We start from the raw sequence: 24,968 nt of genomic DNA, 5'->3' as shown, positions 1-24,968 counted from the left end.
CCTCGAGCTTGATGCTGAAGACGACAATCAAGCTTGAGCGGAGGCCTCCAACGCTCCCGAACCCAAAGGCGGAGCTACCAATTCTGGTAGTCTTTCTTTTCAGTTTATTCATATATCTTTGGTATTTTAGGGCTCTTTTGTTGTAGCTTCTGTTTTATTTTGGATATTTGTATGTGGGTTTTGCTATTAATTTATTTGGGTTTACCTTGAAATTTCTATGTTCTGTTTTCAATAGGGATAGTCAGTAATATTTCTTATTGTATCATTAATACTTGGTTTGTTGTGACCAAAAAATTTTCTACTAGGGATCAAAATCTTGTATTCTTTTGTGATTCTAAACTGTTTTTTTACTTTATAGCAATTTATGAGATATGTTATTTTATTGTTCTGCACTCTACAATCAAGTGATCAAATTCTTTATTTCACTATCCCTTGCATATATTGATCACAAAATTTGACTCATGAAAGTGTGATTTTGGTGCCTTTAATTTGTACAATATTATGATAATTACTATCTCATTTTTATTGTTACTATGTCCCATAAGCTAATCTCAATAATTTTATTACTATTGTGGTTGGATTAGTATTGTAAGTAAATTTTATTTAACTTCTCTATCCTTTTCCCCCTGTTTCTCTCTCACACATATATACATGAACATATATTTCCTATTATTGATATTCTTAAAATTGTTGAGGGCTTTGTGGTAGTTTGAATTATCAAAACAAATTTTACTTATTTTCATAGAGTTTATATTTATACTAATTGTAATATGGAATTCTTGATATTTGAAAGAACATGAAATCATATACTTGGGTTTTGAAGGAATTGGAACCTAGAATGTTCTTTTTGATGAAAGTGAACACTACGTTCAAATAGTCATTGTAGATTTTTGAAAAGTGCACTAATCTATCAAGTCCATGTCCCTAAGATGATGTCATTTGGAAGTTTCTTCTCTTTTTCCACTTGCTGCCCCTGTTTTGCAGTATGAGTGAAATCTTAAGAAAAAAAATAAAGGGGTTTATTTAAGCAAAAGATGGCAGAGATATCTGAAGAAAAAAAATAAGGGGTTTTATTTAAGCAAAAGATGGTAGAGCTATCCTTATGTGTAATAGCCCGAAATTTTTTGTTTATTTTATTTATTGTGTTTTATGTAAACATTATTCTATGAATTTTTTTTATTAAGAGTATGAGTAATAATTAAAAGAATATTTGGTGAATGTTATTTTAATTAAAAAAGTGTGAGTTGATCGCTTTAGACCATAGTGTGGGGACCTACATATGAAATAAATCTAAGATGGACATCTTGTTCAAAGAGTTTTAGTATATGATTTTATGTGTTTGGAATCCACATAAAATAATAAAATCATTTTGGACTATGATTTTGTGACTTATTTACTAAGAGTCTATGAATAATTCAAGAATAATTTTATGAGATTAAAGTTATGATTTGTAAAATCCTTTATTGGCATATTTCACAATATTGACAAAATTAATTAAAGGAGGATTTTCGAACTGGGTAGTTTCCTGTTTTGTAATATTGAGTGGTATTTCTCGAAATGGGTAGTTTCCTATTTTGGTTGTGATATATTTTCTATACTCAGATTATTATATATATGTTAATAAAATAAATATATAGTTTCCTATAAAAGAATATCTCTTCTTGAAATGGAAATTATTGGTATTTATTTTTATTGTTTTGATCTGATTTATTTGTCCAGAAATCGTGTACAGCTTGTAGAGATAAAGTATATATTGTTTCCTTATTTATTTAGGGAAACTGGGTTTAAAAACTGTCCAGGTTCAATGAATCTGTTTGAACGGATTTCCAGTCTGTTTGAACAGATTCTGACTTTCCTGTTTTGGAAGATTTTCCATTTATTGGCTGATTGGTTTCTGATTTGTTTTCCACGACCTAAAGGGATTCTAAAAAGTATATAATCATCCTTAGGTCGTTGGTTTTTGTTTATCTCTCTTGGCATATTATTTTCCAAATATTTTCAAGTTTTAGAGAGACTTTTTGTTATGTGAAGAACTTGAGTCCAACAAGTTCTTAGTGGTTTATTACAGTGTACTTCTGTATTGTTTTCTTTGTGTTAATTGTGCAGGTTGAACACACTTGGACATTATTCACCAAGCTTCGGGAGAAGTCTTGTTCGTGAGTCACTTTTCGGGAGGAAAAGTGCAAGTGTTATGATTTGAAGGGAGTTCAAGATTTTAGCACTTCAGAAATTTGATTAGAAGTTTAGATTACAACAGTTGCAACAAATTCAAGAGGGAGTCTTTATTTGTATAAGTCAATTTGTTTTTGTAATCGTTTAGATATTCTTCTAATAAATTTCATTCTCTGGGCGTGGCCTCGTGGACTAGCAGCAATCTGCAAAGATTGTTGATACCACGTAAAATTTCGTGTGTTCTTTACCTTATGTTCATTTTTTATCTTCTGGTCACAAACTGTTTAAACATATCTGGTTTCTGTTCAAACAGTCTCGGTGTCTGTTTAAACATTTCTGTAGCAGTTCAACAATTAATTATTTAATTTGAATAATTAAGTTGATAATCATAAAAAACAGAATTTCAATTGGTATCAGAGCGGTTCACTAAAATCTTAGTGAGATCTTGTGGTTATTTTCAGTTTGATTTGTTTTGTGTCTCGACCTCCATTGCTAAATGACTCGAACTATCCATATTGGAATGTTAGGATGAGAGCTTTCATAAAAGCTCAAGATGAGAAATCATGGAGAGCAATTTTTTCTGGATGGTCACCTCCTACTGAAAAAGGTGAAGATGGAAGCACAATTGTAAAATCTGAACTTATTTGGGATACAGAAGAAGAAAAATTATCCAGCTATAATAATAAAGCTCTTCACGCCATATTTAATGGTGTTGGAGAAAGTTTTATAAAACTTGTTTCCACATGTGTCTCGGCTAAAGATGCTTGGAAAATTCTTCAAACTCAGTTTGAAGGAACTATAGATGTTAAAAGGTCTAGATTTATTATGTTACAAACTAGGTTTGATGACCTTAGAATGTCTGATTCTGAAACACTATCTGAATTTTATGAGAGATTATCTGATATTTCTAATGAGTATTTTGCACTTGGTGAGAAACTTGATGATTTTGTTCTTGTTAGAAAAATCGTTTGAGTTCTTCCTGACAGGTTCAATGTTAAGCCCACTGCTATGGAAGAGGCAAAAAACTTTAGTACTATGAAGGTAGAAGAATTGATGGGGTCACTTCGTACCTTTGAGTTAAATCAAAAGATTCGTCAAAAAGACAAGCCAAGTACTTCCAAAGAAAAGGAGAAAACCATAGCTTTCAAGAGCACTGAAAAGGAAGTTTTAGATGATGAAGATGGTGATAATGAAATGGCAATGCTTGCAAAGAATTTCCGAAAATATATGAATAAGATAGGAAACAAGAAATTCAATGGCAAGATGTCAAAAGGTAATCCTTCTTCTCTTAAACCTTTTCAAACTAATAAAAAGGGTATTCAGTGCAGGGAATGTGAGGGATTTGGTCACATCCAGTCTGAGTGTGCAAAAACCTTGAAAAAGAACAAAAAAGGTATGATTGCTACTTGGAGTGATAATGACTCTGAAAGTAGTGAAGATGAGGAAGGTAATGTCGCTCTCACTTCTATTTTACCTGTCTCTAAATCTGAAAATGAAAAAATTGTTTGCTTGAATAATGTTTCAAAAGATGAAGAAAATTCTGATAGTGATGAATCTGAATTGAATGATGAGTCCTTGAGTGAATCTTACAAAAAGATGTATGGTTCATGGGTGAAAGTGTGTTCTGAAAATCGGTCATTGGTAAGCAAAAATAAAGAATTATCCTTTGAAATTAAACAACTTATTGACTTAAATGAAAATTTTGAAAAAGAAATAATTTCAAAAAATGTTGAAATTAATAAGTTGTCTATAGATTTGGATACTCTTGAGAAAAATGTTAGAATGCTTAACCCCAGTTCAATTGTTTTTGAGAATATACAGAATGCAGGTCAAAGAAGTCATGTGGGACTTGGTGCTTCAAGTTCTCAAAAAACAAAGAAAACTGTCTTTATCTTGGCTGGGATGCTATCGTCTGATGATCCTGTGTCATCCTCACTGAAATCTGTTGAATCCGGTACTCGGATTATTCCAACAAAAAGGACACAGTCAGCAGGTAAATCCAATAGTAAGTTCGAAAAATTCATTCCAATCTGTCATTTTTGTGGTAGGAAGGGTCATATTCGTCCTAAGTGTTTTACTCTCATGAATTTTTCCAAAAATGAATATTTTGAAAAATTCAATTATTTTGATAATTTCAAAAGAGTAAAAAAGGAAAATGTTCAATCAAAGAAAATATGGATCAAAAAGAATAATTGTTTTGCTGGTTTTACTAGTGAATATGATAGATCTGCTTCTTCATATTTTTGGTATTTTGACAGTGGTTGTTCAAGACATATGACAGATGACAAGTCTATTCTTACAGACATAAAACCTATGCATTGTGGGTCTGTTATTTTTGGCAATGGAATTGAAGGTAATGTTCTTGGAATGGGTACTCTTAACTTTGAAGGGTTGCCTAGAATTAAAAGAGTGTTACTTGTAGAAGGACTTAAAGCTAATCTTCTAAGCATAAGTCAAATTTGTGATCAAGGTTATACTGTTAACTTTGATAAAGAGAATTGTTTTGTTTTAAACAAGAATGGTGAGAATGTTCTTGAAGGTTATAGATCTAATGACAATTGCTACACACTTCTGCCATCTATTATGTGTCAATCTGTTGTGAGTAATAACACTGATATGTGGCATGCTAAACTTGGTCACATAAATTTCAAAACTTTGAAAAAATTGTCACATGCAGGGAGTGTTCGTGGTTTACCTAAGCTAGGTAAAGAATCTGATGGTAACTACAAGAGTTGTCAACTTGGTAAGCAATTAAAAATTACACATAAAAGTGTTTCTGACATAAATACTTCGAAAGTTTTAGAATTGCTTCACATGGATCTTATGGGTCCAATTCAAATTGAGAGTTTAAATGGGAAAAGGTATATTTTTGTTTGTGTGGATGATTTTTCTAGATATACTTGGGTGGATTTCTTGAAAGAAAAATCTGACACTTTTGATGCCTTTAAAACTCTTTGCTTGAAATTAAAAGTTGAGAAAGATTGCAACATTGGAAAAATTGTTTGTATAAGAAGTGATCATGGTAAAGAATTTGAGAATTCAGTCTATGATGATTTTTGTAAGTCTGCAGGTATTTCTCACGAGTTGTCTGCTCCCAAAACTCCTCAACAGAATGGAGTTGTAGAAAGGAAAAACCGCACTTTTCAAGAAATGGCTAGAGTGATGCTAAATAGCAAAAAATTGACCAAACGGTTATGGGCAGAAGCAATTAACACTGCTTGCTATATCATAAATCATGTTTTTCTCCGTCTAGGTACATCTAAAACATCTTATGAAATTTGGAAAGGTAAGAAACCAAGTGTGGCTTACTTTCATGGTTTTGGATGTGTTTGTTACATTTTAAGAGATAGAGAAAATCTTGGTAAATTTGATGCTAAGAGTGATGAAGGTGTGTTTATTGGATACTCCACTAACAGTAGGGCTTATCGTGTGTATAACATGAGAACCCAAACTGTAATGGAGTCGGCTAACGTTGTTATTGATGATTCCAGGGATTTTTCTGAGTTTTCTACTGAGGAAGAATTTGATAGGTTTGTTGATGAACCTACTGAAAAATACGAAGAACTTTTTGTCAGTGATACTACTGTTGCAACGTATGGTCCATCTGTTCCAACAGAGCATGAATCCGATGAAACTGATTCTGGATAGACAGAAAAGAAATTTCCAGATATTATTTTGGATGAAGTCCAAAAAGAGCCATCAACCAGAGTTAAATTAAATCATCCAGCAGATTTAATTCTTGGAAATCCAAAATACAGTATGGTCATAAGAAGAAGGTTTAGTAATGTTGTTCAATTTGTTTGTTTCTTATCCTTACTTGAGCCTAAAAATGTGAAAGAAGCTTTAACTGATGAAAATTGGATTAAAGCTATGCAGGAGGAATTGGAACAATATTTTAGAAACAAAGTGTGGATTCTTGTGCCAAGACTGTTGCATACTAATATTATTGGCACAAAATGGATTTTCAAGAATAAATCTGATGAATTTGGTAGAATTGTGCGAAATAAAGCAAGATTAGTGGCACAAGGGTACACACAAGTGGAAGGAATAGACTTTGATGAAACATTTGCACCAGTTGCAAGACTTGAATCAATTAGATTATTATTGTCTATTGCTTGTTTGATTGGTTTTAGGTTGTTCCAATTTCTCAATGGGATCTTGAATGAAGAGGTATATGTTGAACAACCCAAAGGGTTTGAAGATCCCCATGCCCCTGATCATGTTTACAAATTGGAGAAAGCTCTTTATGGTTTGAAGCAAGCTCCTCGGGCTTAGTATGAGAGACTCACTCAATTTCTTGTTTCTCATGGATACAAAAGGGGTGGAGTAGATAAAACTTTATTTATCAAAAATATTAAATCTAACATAATTATTGCTCAGATTTATGTTGATGATATTGTGTTTGGTTCTACTTCTGACGATGAGGTGCATGCATTTGTGAAACAAATGAAAGAGGAGTTTGAAATGAGCATGGAGGGAGAATTGACCTATTTCTTAGGTTTGCATGTCAAGCAGTTAGATGAAGGCACGTTTATTTCACAAAGCAAATATGCTAAGAACTTGGTGAAAAAGTTTGGACTTGAAAGTTCAAAGATTGCCAAAACACCAATGGGAACGGCTGTGAAGCTATCCAAAGATGAAAATGGTGTCAAAGTTGAACCTACATTGTATAGGAGCATGATTGGTAGTCTTCTTTATCTCACTGCTAGTCGACCTGATTTTAGTTATAGTGTTGGTGTGTGTGCCAGGTACCAAGGAAATCCCATGGAGTCTCATGTTGCAGCTGTCAAAAGAATCATTTGATATGTTCATGGGACTGTTGATTATGGTATTTGGTATTCAAAAGAAACTAACCCTAATCTAGTGTGTTTTAGTGATGCTGATTGGGCAGGTAACATTGATGACAGAAAAAGCACTAGTGGAGGATGTTTCTTCTTGGAAAATAATCTTGTCTCTTGGCATAGCAAGAAACAGAATTCTATTTCTCTCTCAATAGCCGAGGCCGAATACATTGCAGCAGGAAGTTGTTGTGCTCAACTGTTGTGGATGAAGCAAATGATGATGGATTATGGGTTTGATCTTGACATTTTAACTATTTTTTGTGATAATACAAGTGGAATTACTATTTCAAAAAATCCTGTGCAACATTCTCGTACTAAACATATTGATATTCGTCATCATTTCATAAGAGAATTAGTTGAAAATAAAGTTCTTGTCTTGGAATATATTGAAACACATAAACATATTGCTGATATTTTCATTAAAGCTCTTGATTCGCTTCGCTTTGATTTCCTCCAAAAATCTTTGGGGGTTTGTTCTCTTTAATTTTCCTTGTTATTGTGTTGTCCTCTTGATCAAATGTGTGTTATTTAAGGTTAAGAAAATTGTCAATCAATTTGAAAATTTTGTTGTGTGTCAAGCTGGATGATCTGACTTGTGTTTATGAGCCTTTGGTTGTATATTCTTGAGAGAAATTTAATCAATTCCTCCTAGGCATATTTGAGTAAATTAATCAATGTTTAACGTTTGAGCTTCCTTTTGTGTAGCATTGTTTCAAGCTGCTGTGCAAGAATAGAGCTACCTACATCAGTGTGTGAAAGCCGTCTTTTGAGTAAGTTGGAACTTTGTAATTCGGAGTTATAAAGAGGATACGCTACCATAGAAAAGGGCTACCACTGGTGTAGTGTGACAGTGTCTTCATGGGTTACAATTATTTACAATTTCGAAAAAGACTTATTTGTCATTGGGAAATGTTCCCTTGCATACACTGTCACACACTTATGCTTGAAACTATGCAAGAAAAATTGTACACAGTTTATAATATAAAAAAAAAATGTGTGTAAGTCTCATACATGTTGATTGATTCACTTAAGAATATGTGCTTGTGACTGAATTGTGCTTTATTTCTCTCGAATACTCTTTCTAATTTTTCATTTTCACAAGTTTTTTTATCCATGGTATACACTAACAATTATTTTCATTTGCTTGATTTTAGTCTTGTCAGGATGACTCACATTGATCATAGCAAACATTTTTGGTTGAGTTTTATATTTTTTGCATTTATATATATAAAATAAAAATAAAAAATAATAATAAAAAAATTTTGACAAGGAAATTCATGGTGGACCGAATCATTGTGGTAATTATGTGAAATTATGCATTTATTTTGTGTGATTTAATATATTCTTTATTTCCAAGGATTTTATTTTTGTCTTCTTTCTCAATTTGGAATACCATGATTTGTATCTTTATTGTCTTGTACCTTGTTTATAATTGTTAAAAAAGAAAAAAAAAAAAAAAAGGCCAATAAGAAGATCGTGTGGGGTATTTTTTTCTGGTTACCTTTTTTGGATTGGTATTTTATATCTATTTTTCCCTTATAAAATACAAAAAAAAAAGGTAAGTTTTATGTAGATCGTGTCTTAAAGGTAGTTTCCTTTTTTTTTAATTAAAACATTTAAAAAAAAAAAAAGAAACCTCTTATTGTCGTGGGTGTCCAAATTGGGTAAGTGTTGTCCTTAAAAAGCTTGCCATTCCCTTTTTTCCTTCTCACCCACGATCTCTCTAAGTCACTTCATCTTTTTCTAATTTTTTTCTCTCATTTTTTTGTAAGTGCTTTCTGTTTTTCAGAGAAGAAACAATGGTGAGAACTCGTGGTGCTTCCTCTAAGAAGACCCCTGCTTCTCAATCCAGAAAGGTGCCCTCTCCATCGCCACCTCCATCTGTGTCAACGGCGGCTCCATCTGTTCCAGCACCTGCCTCATCTGTTGGAAAGACTTGCAAATCCAAGGTGCCCTCTCCATCCCACCATACTCATCTCAAACTCATATTTCATTTGCTTTAAGAAATCATGCACTTCAGAGATAGAGGTTGAAGCAAAAACAATATCATCTACATATATTTGAGCAATAATAATGTCATAATCAATGTTTCTAATAAACAATGTTTAGTCAACCCCACCTCTTCTATATCCTTTCAAAACAAGAAATCGATTCAATCTTTCATATCAGGTTCGAGGAGCTTGTTTCAAACCATACAATGCCTTTTTTAATTGAAAAAACGTGATATGGAAAATGTAGATCTTCAAATCCTTTAAGTTACTCAACAAAAGCCTCTTCATTTAAAAATCCATTTAAAAAAAAACAAATTTGACATCCATTTGGTATAGTTTGAAACCAACAATGCGAGCAACAACTAATAACAATCTTATGGACTCAAGTCTTGCAATAGGGAAAAATGTTTCATCAAAATCCACACCATTAATTTGAGTATACCCTTGTGCAACAAACCTAGCCTTATTCCTTACTATTTTACCAAATTCATCAGTTTTATTTTTGAAGATCCATTTCGTACCAATAACATTGGTATGACTCGGTCTAGGTACAAGATGTCATGCCTCATTTCTTGTGAATTTCTCTAGTTCTTCTTGCGCTTCTTTTATCCATGATTCATCACTCAAGGTCTCCACATTTTTTGGTTCAAAAGTGGATGTAAAACATACTAATTGAACCAGAATCACATACCTTCTTATTGTGAACATATTTTCCTCAATATTACCAAAAATGAGGTCAGTAGAATGATTCATTTTTACTCTGGTAGAACCGTAGAAGGTTTTCTCTGAATTGAGTCTGTGATAGTATCTATACCCTCCTTCACTATTCGATCAGCGGTTATTGGAACAGATTCAGCTTATGTTGCAACTTTTTCAGAAAATGTGGGCAAAGAATCACTTCTAGTCACATCAGATGATTCTATTTGAGTGGTTTCATCGATTTACATGTCAATTTCTTCGTCATTGAAATATTCAGAAAAATCTTTCACATCATCAACAACAAAATTAGAATATTCCATAATAGTTTGAGTTCTCATGTTATAAACACAATAAGCTCTACTATTAGTAGAATATCTAAGAAATAATCCCACATCACCCTTTGTATCAAATTTTCCAATATTTTCACGATCTCAAAGTATATCGCAAATACACCCGAAAATAAGAAAATAACTAACATTGGGTCTTTTATCTTTCAAGATTTCATAAGGAATCTTGACAATGCTTAGTCGTAAGAATACTTGATTCATTGTGTAACAAGCATAATTAATTGCCTCTGCCCACAACCGTTTTGAGAGATTTTACTATTCAGCATCACTCTTGCCATCTCCAGTAGGGCTCTATTTTTCTTTTCAACGACCCCATTTTGCTCTGGAGTTTTGGGAGCTGAAAACTCATGAGAAATTCCTAGAGATTTACAAAAATCATCATAAACAGTATTCTCAAATTCTTTACCGTTAACACTTCTGCTTATCACAATCTCTCCTATATTGCAATCTTTTTCAACTCTTAATTTATGCAAAGAGTTTTAAAAACATCAAAAGTATATGATTTTTCCTTTAAGAAATAGACTCAAGTAAAATAAGAAAAATCATCAACACCTACAAAAATGTTTCTTTTGCAATTAATACTTTCAACCTGTATAGGACCCATGAGATCCACATGCAAAAGTTCAAGAACTTTTGAAGTATTAATTCATGTAACACCTATGTGAGAATTTTTCAATTATTTCCCCCAACTGATAGGGTTCACATTTACATGTAGATTCTTTACCCAATTTCGGTAAACCACGAACAAGACCTGCACTAGTAATTTTCTTTAAGTTTTTGAAATTTATGTGACAAAGTTTTTCATGCCATAAGTCAGTAGAATTACCTATGGTCGAATGACAGGTGAGTCTTTGTGAAAGTGTATAACAATTATCAAGAGATCTATATTCTTTCCACACGCTCAAACAATTTTGATCAGCAACATTTCAATCATCATGAGAAAAATTTACTATGAATCTTTGATCACAAATTTGACTTATGCTAATTAGATTAGCCCTTAGTCATTCAACAAGTAATACATTTTCAATTTAGGCAACTCATCGAGATTTAGGGTCCCCTAACCAACAATATTTATTGTCATATCATCACCAAAAGTTACAGCACCACGTTTCAAAGATTTAAAATTGGTGAGTATACTTCCATCATATGTCATGTGCCTAGAACATCCACTGTCAAAATACCAAGAATTAGAAGCACGAGTTTTATGACAAGTAAAAGCAACAAGACACTTTGATTCTTTTTTCTTTACCCAAATCTTTTTGGGTGTTTTTTCAACAACCCGTTTTGTCTTACTATAATAATTGAAATAATTGTTTTTAAAAAAAATATATCATAGTAAAACACCTAAGTCGAATGTGCCCTCTTACACCACAAAAAGGACAAGTATGAACAAAGTGGCCATTTTTTTCTTTCTTGAAAAAAACTTGGCATGTTTTAAAGTGTTGGGACAGACTAAACATTTGTAGCATGTGACACATGAGATGTACTTGTAGAAGAGTCAGTTGTCGAAATAGCAGCAACAATTCCAGATTTGAAAAAAGTGGTTTTTCTTTTAGATCTGGATCCATCTGATCCTAATCCAGCAAAGTTACCTACTTTTTGTCCTACAAAAATTACATCATCCAAAATCATAGAATTTGGATTAAACATTTTTATACCTTTGGCCATGTGATTAATTTCTTTAGATAAACGCTTAATTTCACAATCTTTGGAAAGAACATCATCCTCAAGATTTTTCACAATGCATTCAAGCTCTTCATTCTTTTTTCTTTAATTATTTGTTATTACTTGTCATTAAACGATTATCCGAACATACCTTTAACCACTGATCATACATGTCTTTCTATGATTATTTCAAAGAATCCTCATCCAAATCGAATTCATTAGATTCACATTCTGAGATATCACCTTCTGAATAGTGTTGTTAAGGAAAACAAGATTTTTATTAACCTGCATTTTTTGGGTTAGTTCAGTAAAAATAGAAGTCAAGGCAATATTTTAATTATCATCTTCGTTACAACTCTCAGAATCCTGATCACTCCAAGTATCTTCCATGACTTTCTTATTTTTCTTTAGCGTATTGGCTTATTCAGATTGAATATGACCAAATCCTTCACATTCCCTGAATTTCATACCCCTTTTATTGCTAGTATCAAATGATTTAGAGAAATTGTTACATGTGGATGACTTGAACATGGGTTTTTTGTTGCCAATATTTTTCATGTAATTTTGAAAATTCGTGGTTAACAAGTCCATCTCATCTTAACCATTACCTTCATATGAGTTTTTCTGCTTATAGATTTTCAAAGAAATTGATTTCTCTTTAGGAGCACTCGGTTTCTCCTTTTGACGTATTTGTTGATTGAGTTCAAAAGTTCGAAGTGAACCCATCAATTCTTCGACTTTCATTGTGTCAAGATCTTTTGCTTTCTCAATTGCCATGAGCTTAGTTTGAACATGTCAGGAAGAACTCTAATTTTTTTTTTGAAGTAATACATTATTTTCCAATATTAAACCCAAGGCAAAATATTCATTAGCAATATCAAATAATCTTTCATAAAATTCAATGAGAGATTTAGTTTCAGTCATTCTTAGATTTTCAAACCTTGAAGTCAACATTACAAGCCTAGAGCGTTTGCCATCAATAGTTCCTTCAAATTGTGTTTAAATAATTTGCCAAGCCTCTTTGGCAAACTCACAAGATGAAATTAATTTAATGTATCATTAACAAACTCCATTGAAAATAGCATGCAAAGCTTTATTATTGTAACTCAATAATTTATCTTCATCATCAGTCTAGTTAAGTTCAGATTTTACCTTTGTTAAGTCGCTAGTCTCAACAGGCGGTGTCGAACCAGTTAAGAATGATCTCCAAGCCTTGTCATCTTATGCTTTGATAAAGGCTTTCATTCTAACTTTCTAGTAGGGATAGTAATTGGAGTTTTTCAACAATGGAGGACGTGTTATGAAGCCACCTTCTGCAAATAAAAACATTTCACAAACAAAAGAATACCGCAAGATCACACTATGATTTTAGTGACCCGCTCTGATACCGATTAAAATTCTATATTTTAAGTTTACCAAGTGATTAGATTTAAACAACTTGTTTAAATGCAGAATACATATTAAGTTATTTAAACAGAATTATGTGTTGTTATCACAACTGTTATGAATGTTGAAACAGAAACAAAAAGCAAGTAAAAATTGACACAAGAGAATTTTTACGTGGCTCAAAAATCATATCAGATAACCTACATCCACGAGGTCACGCCTAGAGAATTAACCAATTAGCAAAGAAGCAATTTGTACAAAATCATTGACTTAAACAATACCTCTTAAACTATTACCACAATCTTATTGTACTCTTTTTTACAAATCTAATTTTGATGAAACGATGAGTCTCTTGAAATCCCTTCAAAGAATAGCGAGTACTTTCTTCCTCCCGAAGTGAGACTTGATGAAATCTTCTCCCGAAAATCCTTAAGAACACGTTCACAAGAGATACCACCTATTACACAAAGTACAAGATAGATACATAGAAAAATGCACTCGACACAACCACAAAGATTAAGGTGAACAACTTAATCTTTACAAAGAAAAACTCCTCAAGAAATTAACAGCAAGTGTTTTCAAATTAAAAAATGGAAGAGCTGAGTTATCCACAAGCCTTGGCAAGGTATTTATAGCTGAGAAAAACATCCACAACCACATTTTCTGAAATCTTGCAATTAATACAAGAATATTTACAAATTTCTCTGATTGAAAAAATCTGCAAGCCATGTCAATTCTGTTTTGACAAAATAGGAAACTCCTGAGTCAGCATGATCATCAGTCTTGACTGGCTGTAACGAATTTGGTCATTTTTCTTGACCCGATTCATTTTTTAATCTTATCCTGAATTACTCAATCCCTGAAAATACTCAATCAAAATAAGTAAAATATATTATTCTTCCAATAAAGTCTAATTTACCATGTAAATATGATAAATGTGATTCAATGATACGATAATACATTTACACTAATTAATCTACAAGAAATAATAGTTTTAGAGGCGACTCTTTCAGGGGCGACATTATGTCGCTGTTAATATTCAAGAAATCAGGGGTGACATGTCAGCAGTTGCCCCTAATATTGTGCCAATCAACCTTGATAATGCAATATTTTGACCGAAAGTAGGTGGGAATATTAGGCAGTGTTTTTTTTTTTGGTGAAAATTATTAGAGGCGACCTGTTGCCCCTAATATAATGCATGTCACCCCTAATATTCTTATATACTCAAGGCCCCTCGTCCCCTCCGCTGTTCGACCCTTTCATAAAAAAAAAACATTGAAGAGAACCCCAAATTCAACCCGACTCTTTCAAACCCAATACCCCAAAATCAAATCTCTTCCCAAATAAATCTCTCATTTCTAAAATCTAACCCCAAATCGAAACCCCACAATCAAATCTCTCTCATTTTTCCCCAAATCCAAACCCCTCTCTCTCTTTCTCTCTCCACCACACCACCATCACCACCACCACCATCTTCGGACTACGGTGTCGATGCAGATGAGAAAATCAAAGTTGCGGACCGTTGGACCACCATCACCCACGAAGGTATATTTTTTTATTCTCGTTATATATAATTTTTTATTTATTTATAAATATATATAGTGTGTGTGGTTTATGTATATATGTTTAGTTTATTTTATTTATATTTTTTTATTCGTTTATATGTATATTTTTTATAGATATATATGTATTATTGTGTGCCGTGTGTATGTAAGTTTATGTTTAATATTCTTTTATAATTATCTGTATATATAATGTCTGTGTTCATATATATATAATTTTTTATATAAATATATATTATGTGTGTGCTGAGTGTTTATATATTAGTTTTTTATTTATTTAAATTTTTTGTAACACTGTATATTATGTTTGTGTAGAAATTGAAGGAGTATCTCTTGGAAATTTGGTGACTAAGGTATTTCTAATTTTGTGGAATTAATGTATTTATTTTTTATTATATTGTTTTAATTAATTTATTTAATATGCAAATGTGTGTAGAAAGTAAAATGTGTTTAGTGATATGTATATGTGTGTAGAATAACATATTGTGAATGTGTGTGTAAAATTGTATAATGTGTAAGTGTTTGAACTTGATTAATAATATGTATATTGTGAATGCTCCGCGAAGTGTTATTTGCAAGGTTTTAAATTTTTGAGATAGGTTAGAATATAGTCGTTAGGATATGTAAAGAGCGCCCTAATCTATTTCTTTATAAAAACATCGCTCAACTCACATGTATTAGTAAAATGTCATTTTAAGGAAAAGTTCAGTGAGGCCTTAATAAAACATGAAATTTGAGCCCAATAGTTTGAAATAAAAATGTTGTGCATTTATGCAGTATTTGGAATTAAAATAAAATAATAAGTCTAACTGGCGTAATTTGAAACATAAACCATAACATAAGTTCTTAATTATTCTTGGTGCTCATCTTGATCATTATTTGTTCATAGGACACCCCACGTCACACATGCCTAGACGTCGGAACCTCCCACATCATTGTGCTTGGCAAGGAGAAACCCTATTACCTACCTAAAATGAGGAAAGTAAGGGGTGAGCTAAAAGCCCAGTAAGGAAGTATAAACATATGCAACAATATTCAAGAAAACACAAGAAGACTAAATTCGTATCGTAAACTCATGGCAAAACATATCGTAACTATATCATATTCATACTCATAAGAATTCATATTCATACATCATGTGATCATGCACCCCTATTGTTCATGTCACATCATGAGGTAACCAACAAAAGCATAAACTAGTAAGACCTCCTCTATGAGGTAAACAATATCTCAGGTCCTCAAATAACCTCTGCACGTCTGCCCTATGAGTTACGCCATATCCTTAGTAACGCATTTGTTGTGTTGCGTTCACTAGGCTAACAACCTACTGTTTTTCATACAACATTCAAGCAGACATACACAACTCATATCATAACATAATAATTCGTACTTTTCAAAACACTTTAGCTTACCATAGCTCATACTTTCCACAACACCATAATTCTTGCAATCATATCAGTGTATACTTTTCATAACATAATTCATATAAATTCTAGCTAACTTTCATACCTCAAGTCCAAGCAAAAATAAGGTTTGGGGACTTCACAACGAGCCTATAATCACAACTAAATATTTAAAGTGTGGAAAAATTATATTTACCATATGCATACTCTAAGGCTTACTTTATTTGAACACATGCTTTACTTATTTTATTTAAAAGACTTTTGTTTCTAATAAACCAAAAATTTCAGCAAGCATTTTATTTGTTTAAAATCTCATAATTGAACTAAAACCATATTTTCTTTCACAAAATAATAATAATAAGGAAAAAACTACATGTTTTTATTTAGATAAAAACAACATTAACATGTGAAATAAAATGTCTTTTTTTTATATAAGATCAATATATCACTTTGAGGCATAACTTGTGCATGTTTAAAATCATTGATTTATCATCACCGTTAAATATTTAAATGAAAATAGCAAACACATATTTATGTGATTACACCTTTAATCTTGTTAACACATAACCTAGCATGTTTCTACAACTCATGCATCATTTTTAACACTTTTTGATCAAGTCACCCTAACATGTTTCTATACTTGAACAATTCAAGAATACATTTAATCATGCAAAACCAACAACAAAGTCAAAACAAGCATAAACCATAATGTATGCTCATGCCTAATTCTTTTGGAACATAAAAAAAACATAAAGTGTCACAATTATACCATGTCCATAACTCAAAATAAAACAAGAAACCAAAACATAATCTCACAACCCTTTAAGATACCATAGGTCGAAACCTACATGACCAACAAGTCATGAAAATAATACTAATAATCTTATTCAACATTAATGGTTTCAAAAATAACAACAAGGGACAACACAAACTCATCATCCATTTTTTTTTAAAATGCCTATGCCGAAAATTACATAGCATATTTCTAATATCCAACTTGCATTCTTTTATTATCCAAAATTTAAGATTTGTTGGAGCCATAATAATTAAAGTATTAATCCTTGATCATAAAATAATATCAAAATTGCAAAAACTACTCAATCAAAAACTCAACAATCCTCATGAACCCTAGCATGTTCCTATTTTCCAATAACATGAACAAGTTGATAGAAAATCAATTAAAATAAAACATCCTCACACATCTTTATATAATAAAACAATATTTTATACACTACATCACATCCATGGATCTATATTTTTTTATTCCCATGCTTGTACAAAAACACACACACACACACTCCTACCCAAAAGGCAACACACGCCCACACCACATGTACACATACATATATCCATAAAATGCATTCATTCATAAAAATAAATCGCACACACACAACCCTATCATGTTGCTATGAACTTGAACAAAATATAAAGACATGGAAAACAACCATCAACACATATAAGAAGACAATAACCAAGACAACAACCATCATTAAATCAATAGCATAAACAAGAATCAAAATAACAACAACGACAATAAGGCTAGGGATCCACTACTTCCTTTGATAGAAATCAAAACTCAAAATGGCCACCACCTTTAATCACACCCCTTAGGGATTTCGAAACCATAGCAAGAAAGAAATACAACGTCAACAAGAAAACTTAGAAATCAAGAAGGTGAGGAGATGAATTAAAAAATCAACCACTAGGGAAAACAACGATACAAACCTATATAGGAACTACCCTTCATTTCTTCTTCCTCTTCTCCCACGCACTCACTCTCTCTCTTTCTCTCTTTCTTTCTTTCTCTCTCTAGTTCTCTCTCTCTCTTTCTCTCTTCCCCTCTTGCACGCCTAGCCACAATGAGTTTCCAATACTCATTGTTCCCTATTTTATTTCCCCTAAGATCTAACAATCAAAGCTAATGAAAAGATAAACTCCCCCTCAATTACAAACTAGAGATAAATTGGATCATAATTTTCTCTCTGAAAGACAGCTTTTTAGTTCTAAGGCTAAGACTAGAAACTCTAGCTTTGACTGACTCTTTAATCAAGGAATCTAAGTGATAAACAGAAAAGCAACTGCTTTCAAAACAACACTTATTTCTATTAAGCCAGAGGTAGTAAACAGAACCAGCAAGTGCACCTAAAACTACCCAAGCCATGCAGCCTTTCCTAGTTTCATTCAGCCAGATGCACCAGTCATTTTTGAGATCAGCTTAGGAAGAATAGAAATCAGTCTGTGACAAAGAATTTTTGAGATGCACTTGTACAGAGTAGTACAACAAGCAATAGGTCTATACTCAGTAGCATTTGTAGGATGATCAACCTTAGGAATGAGAGCTAAAATAGTACTATTCAATGACTTAGGAATATATCATGTGTCAAAGAACTCAAGAACTGCCTTAGACACCTCTTTCCCTATGTCTGTCCAAAGACTTTTAAGGAAACCTGCTCCAAAACCATATGGACTAGGGCTTTTGATAGCATTTATACTAAACATGGAAGTTTTGACATCTTGATAAGAGAAAGGTTTAATCAGCTCCAATTGGTCTTCAAAGTTCATAATCAGACCCAAGTCTATTATTGAAGAATCTATATGACCCGAAGCTTTACTTGAGCAACCCAAGAAAGACTGAAAATGTTGAACAAAGTGGTGAATCACCTTTGGGTAACTATCTTCTACTCTGCCTCCTTCTGTTACAAAAGACACTATCCTGTTATTAATTTTCCTTTTCTTCATACTAGCATAAAACATGGAGGAGTTTTCATCACCTAAACGGAGCCAATCTATCTTACTCTTCTGATAATGAAAACTAGCATAAGTTTTCTCCTGCTTCTTAAACTCCAGAAAAGAGGATCTTTCAGCCAAACTTAAGCTGTGATTCTTCGGGTCTGAGAAAAGAGTGGATTTAGCTTGTTGATAAGCTCTTTTACTTTCCATATACTTTTTGACAACATCTCCTATAACCCCCCAGTTAAACTTCTTCAGCTCATACTTAAGCCGAGAAAGTTTCCATGCTATCTGATCCAATCCTCGGCCCTTAGCCTTTAAAGGCTTATACCAGTTAGCCAAGAATGTTGGCTTGAATTGAGGATGGCCAGTCCACATATTGTAGAAATGAAACGGTTGAATACCATCTTTTTGGGCTGATAATTGCTTCAAAATTATAACACAGTGATCTGAAACTACCTCCCAATTCGCAGTAGCACTGACATTAGGAAAAGAATCTAGCCAATCCTTGTTGAAGAACACTCTGTCTAACTTGGAGAAGATATGATTTCCCCCTTCCTGATTGTTTGACCAAGTATAAAACAAACCCATTATCTTCATTTCTTCCACTATGCCAAGATCAAGCCAATGTCTAGCATCTTCTAGCTCTTTCATTGTTATAGCCTTACCTCCCATTCTATCTTTTGAATCAAAAACTGCATTAAAATCACCTACAATTAGCCAAGGTTTAACATGGAAAGATAAATTGGTTAGCTCATACCAAAGATATCTTCTGGCCTCCAGCTGGTTAGAGCCATAAACAACTGTAAGGCAAAAAACTTGGTCTGTAGCACATAGCCGAACCCTACAATGAAGAAATTGATCATGATCCTTTATAACTTCAATTTTAACCCAGCAAGCCTTCCAAATCAAAAGAATTCTACCCTCGAATCTCGAACTACTATAGTAGTCCCAACCCATAAAACTAGTACCCATAACCTCCTTAAGTTTCTCTCCTTTAATTTTAGTTTCAAGAAGAGCCCCAATACCAACTTTATTCAACCTGCAGATATCTAAGATGGACATCTGCTTATTCCTCTTATTTAACCCTCTAACATTCCAGCTCATTAAGTTGAAACTCTCCATTCAAATTCAATAAAGGGGAATGGTCAATGAGTGCATGCTGCTGTTCTTGAAGAACACTGAATGAATTCCTTGTTTTTTGGAATGGAGCTAGATTTTTTGGTTTCAGAGTCCCTGATTTTTTCGGATAAGCCCACCCTTGATCTTTTGGAAGCTCCTTAGGTTGAGACCCATCTTTCTGCTTTGATTGAGCTTGAGTTGAAGATGTCTGAACAGCCACTAAAATATTAGCAATCTCTTTAGGTTCAGTAGGGTCAGCTACAGGAGCTTTCAAACCCTCCTTCTTCTTCCATACTGCTCCAGTCGCAAACTTGCAAGAAGTAGCTGTGTGTCCCAACTTTTTACATTGAGAACACTTCGTGGGTAGCCACTCATAATCAATCAACTGTTCCACAACTTGACCTCTCTATTTGATATAACTAATATAACGAGGAAGTGTTTCTGAAATCTCCATGTCCACTAAAACTCGAGCAAATTTTATCATCGATCTGTCTTTGGTAATCTTACCTATCATTATAGGTTTCCCTATTCTGCTAGCAAGATCACTCAAGCAATTTACTCCCCAATATTGTAACCCAAGATCTGGAAGCCTGATCCACACTGGAACCGATTTTATTGATTTCAAAGAATCAATATCAGCTGTCCATGGCCGAAGAACTACTGGCTTCTTGTCAAAATGTATCACCCCTGATTCTAGGACCAAGTCACGAGTTGCTTCATCTTTGAATTTGACCATCGTGAAATCAGAATTCATTCTTGCCACACGCTCAACCCATAGCTTCCCCCAAATGCGATTGATGAATCCTTCAAAAACTGATAATGGAGGATTAGCAACAATCACCACACAGATCAAGGCATACTTCCAGAATGAGGCTTCAACTTCAATTTCCACAATATCCAATTGAGCAATTTTTTGACCATCCTTCTGAATTGGTTCCTTGAATTGCATTTTTGTACACCCATGTGAAGGAAGAGATTCCCTAAACCGGGACCAGGTTTCCTTAGCAGCTTCTTGGAATGATTGGGCCTCTACCTCCTCTGCCCACGATGATGAACCCAAATCAGGAGTAGATTGATTTACCTGAGAAGGAGCAATCCCCTCATTACCAGCTATCTCAGGGATCTCTGAAGTCAGATTCTCCACGTCTACAGTCTCGCTATTCTCCCCAGACGAAGGCAAAACAGCTCAATCATCATTGGATGAAGGGAGCTCTTGCCTAGCTTCTGGCTGAACTAGCTTCTGCACAAGTTTTCGTCTCCGCGCCATGATAGAGAGAAAGTTGAGCTTCACGCCACTATATTTGTTAATTGAGAAAAAAAATTATTAAAAAAATAAATTTCTAACACTTAACAATTAATAATAAATCACACAAATTAATAAAATAAAATAAAAAAATTGGTGCTATAGGATAAATCATTAAAAAATTATTTGATAATAAATAATTATTTAATTTTGAGTTTATCATTATTAATTAATTAAATTAAACTTTAAAAAATAAAATGGTGAATAAATGTAATATTTAATTAAAATTAAATTAAATTTGATGATAATAAAAAATTAATTTTATACTCATATATTTAATAATTAAAATTTAGAAATGAGATAAAAATTTCTTAAACATGAATTAGAAAGAAAAAAATAAACATTATCCAAAATAATTAGTAATATTACAAAGTAATAACAAGCTTAACAAATAATAAATATTTTTTTTAAATAAAAAGATTATTCATAAATTTAACATTAATTTGAAAGAAAAATAAGTTTGATAATCAACAAATAACTAATCATATTTTTTTTCACAAATATGCAAACTAAGAATGGAAATAATTACCAATAATTAATTTCAATTATAATACATTAAATATGCCCCCCCCCCCCCCCCCCCCCAAATAATCTTGACACTGTTAATTAACAAGGAATACCTAACTGAGGTGCAACAAAGAAATCAAGAAATCTTGTTGTTGATCATAAATGGATACAAAAGAAAGAGTTTCATTCATGGTTTTATAAGAAGGTAACTTGTACTAGTACTTAGCAAATTGTTTACTAAAAATTACATTCTCATTCTAATATATTTCTTTATTATTATATATATGACTTTCACCAGCTTGAGTCATTAGAGTATGATTATGAATTGCTAGCTTTAGCCTATTGGCCTACTTCTATCAAGCATGTATAGTGAACGGAGTTCGATTTGTTTCATACAATCGAGATCGAAATCGAACTACACAAAATAGAGGAGTGTATCACTACAAGAAATTCAGCCTTTACCTACCAATTTTATTTGTGGGTAAAATTGGTGCATTGGTAGGTAAATCCCTTTACCTACCAATTTTGACCAATAACATATTGGTAGGTAATAGTTAGTCGAAAAATGTATTATTACCTACGATTAGTATATTGGTAGGTAAAAATCGTGTGGACCCCACAAAAAATGAGTCAACGTCATTGACCTAGTGTTTGACGTGGCATTATACGTGGCAAGTGATGTGGCACTCCACGTGGCACATGACATGGCACTAAATGATTGTGTTACTTGTCCCTTTTTATTGGTTACGTGGCACCAAAAAACTGGTCCACATGGCATGAGCTGGTATACCTATTTTTACCTACACTTATTTATTTGTGAGTAAAGATAATGTTTATATGTAGGTAATTTTAATTATATCTTTAAATTTAATTTAATATAAACAATAAATGAAAGTAATTAATTTTAAAAATATTTGTCATTATTCCTCAAATAAATTATTTAACATGAATAACAAAATAAACAAACATATATTATAAAATATTCATTGCTTATTAAATGATGAGTGTTACACTAATTACATTTCATAAAATAAAATATCAACAATTCTATACAATTCTCTTTTCTCTAACTATATTTTTCTTGATATTCTTCACTTTGGAATTATTGCATGAGAGCCTCCTTCCTCTAACTGAACTTTGAGAATGTCGATGATGGCTTTGAGAGGTGAGGTTTGGGTTGGCGATAGTGGAAATGACTATAATTAACTTCAACATAAAAAATATCTCCAATTTAATCATCATAAGGATTTCAGATTATATATGACTTATTGTTATAGGCATTTATGACACTTGACATACCAGCATATATTAAAAACAAATATATGAGCACATCAAGTCTCATAATCACCAACATAGAATAAGTACACTTATTCTTGAACATCATAGGCAAAATAAATTCAAAGTAACAATGGCGAAAATCCACAAACTATAAAAATCAGATTATAGACACAGAACCAGACCCAACAGCCAAAGAGCAACACTAAATCTTAATACAAATATCAAAAACAAAGTATCAAACAAAATATACTAAAATATATCCTAGCTCAAAATAGATCCCTTCATATATAGGAATTAAAACAGATTCCTTCCTCAAAACAGAACCACCCTCTACACTCAAATTGCAACACCAAAGCTATATACAAATATCAGAAATAAAGTACCAAACAACATATATTAAATCAAATCCTTACTCAAAACAGATCCCTTCATATATAGACATATTAAAACAGATTGTTTGCTCAAAACAGAACCAAACCCTACGATCAAAGAGCAACATTAAAGCTAAATACAAATATAAAAAACAAGAGCAAATCTAACTTGTAAGATGACACATTTAAAAACATTAGCATGTGTACCCAAAAGAACCAGTGCTTAAATATTAAAAAAACTTTGGAAACATAACAACAAATGAATAAATAGAATCAGTGCTTAACTATTAAAAAAACTTATCCTTAGTCAATTTTATCAGCTATAATACATAAAAGAAAGCTTGATCAATCAGATTTAGGACAGTGAAACACACTAATACTTGAAACATATTAGTTACTCTATAAAGAAAGATACATTTCCTAAGTTTCCCATTAAATTTTATACATGAATAAATAAAAGTTAAAAACTGCATTCAAGTATAATCAATCAGATTTATATAGAACTACATGTAAAACTAACTTTTCATCAAAATAAAACTAATGAAAACATAGGGAAAACAATATCAGATATGACAAACTCCTTGAACATGAACATAACCCCAAAACCATGAATCACAACTCAAAGCTTAAGGACAATCAAACAAATAAACTAGAATATAGCAATGAAACACATAAACCAGATTACAACAATGAAACATAACTGAAAAACTCTATACAACTCAAAGCCGAAACACACTAATCATCAAAACAGAAATTTGTCAACCCTTATCTCAATAAAACAATAAATAAAGTTTAAATATCACTACTACAAATATAGGCTTTCTCTGCGCTTTTTTTCTAGCATTAAATTAAAAACGCAGAGAAAAGATTGAAATGAGTTTGAAACACGAAATGGGAAAAAAATAGACTTTTCTCCGCGGTTCCATAAAGAAAACCGCAGAGAAAAGTGGTACACTTTTCTCCGCGGTTTTCTATACAAAACCGCGGAGAAAAGGGTACCTTTCTCGGCGGTTTTGTTTATGGAACCGCGGAGAAAAGTGGCCTTTACCCTACATAAACCCTCGACTCACAACCTTTCTCATTCTTATAATTTCTTCCACTTTGGCAGAGTCGAGAGGAACGGCGCAACCCCTTTTCCCCAGCCATGGTTAGTGCTCTTTTCACCTTTTTTTTAGTTTTTTTTTTCATTTTCTTCCATATTTAGGTTACAACTCATGTAAATATACATATATATTGATTTGTTTTGAAGTTTTAGGGAAAAAATGAAGATATATTGATTAAGTATAATGTGTTTTGAATGTATGTTTATAGGGTGATTTTCAAGCTTTTTTCCAACGTTTTTGAACGTTTGGGAAGGAATAAAAGTCATTTTTATTGTTCAAATCAAGTATTGATCACTAAAACTTGACTTTTTTTTTTGTTTTTTTTAATTATTTCGGTTTTTTGTTATTTTTATATTATTTATCTAGTTTTTATGTATTTTGATAATGTTAATATTAATTATGATTACTCTTTAAAATGTATTGTATTTGACATAATTTTTATATTTTTTTATGAAATGTATATATATATATATAATATAGAATATATA

At 32.3% G+C, this 24,968-nt stretch overlaps 1 protein-coding gene across 1 annotated transcript; it reads right to left on the bottom strand.

Annotated features, from left to right (window-relative positions):
* Positions 1-18,439: 18,439 nt before the first annotated feature.
* On the bottom strand, positions 18,440-19,861 carry LOC133831698 (uncharacterized). The gene has a single exon (XM_062262093.1). The coding sequence runs from the start codon at positions 19,859-19,861 to the stop codon at positions 18,440-18,442; it is 1,422 nt and encodes a 473-aa protein (XP_062118077.1).
* Positions 19,862-24,968: the final 5,107 nt, after the last annotated feature.

The sequence above is a fragment of the Humulus lupulus genome, chromosome 1 (assembly GCF_963169125.1).
Source record: "Humulus lupulus chromosome 1, drHumLupu1.1, whole genome shotgun sequence".
NCBI classification, from domain to species: Eukaryota; Viridiplantae; Streptophyta; class Magnoliopsida; order Rosales; family Cannabaceae; genus Humulus; species Humulus lupulus.
Note: the sequence above shows the minus strand (reverse complement) of the source record. Positions and strands in the feature narration are given on the sequence as shown.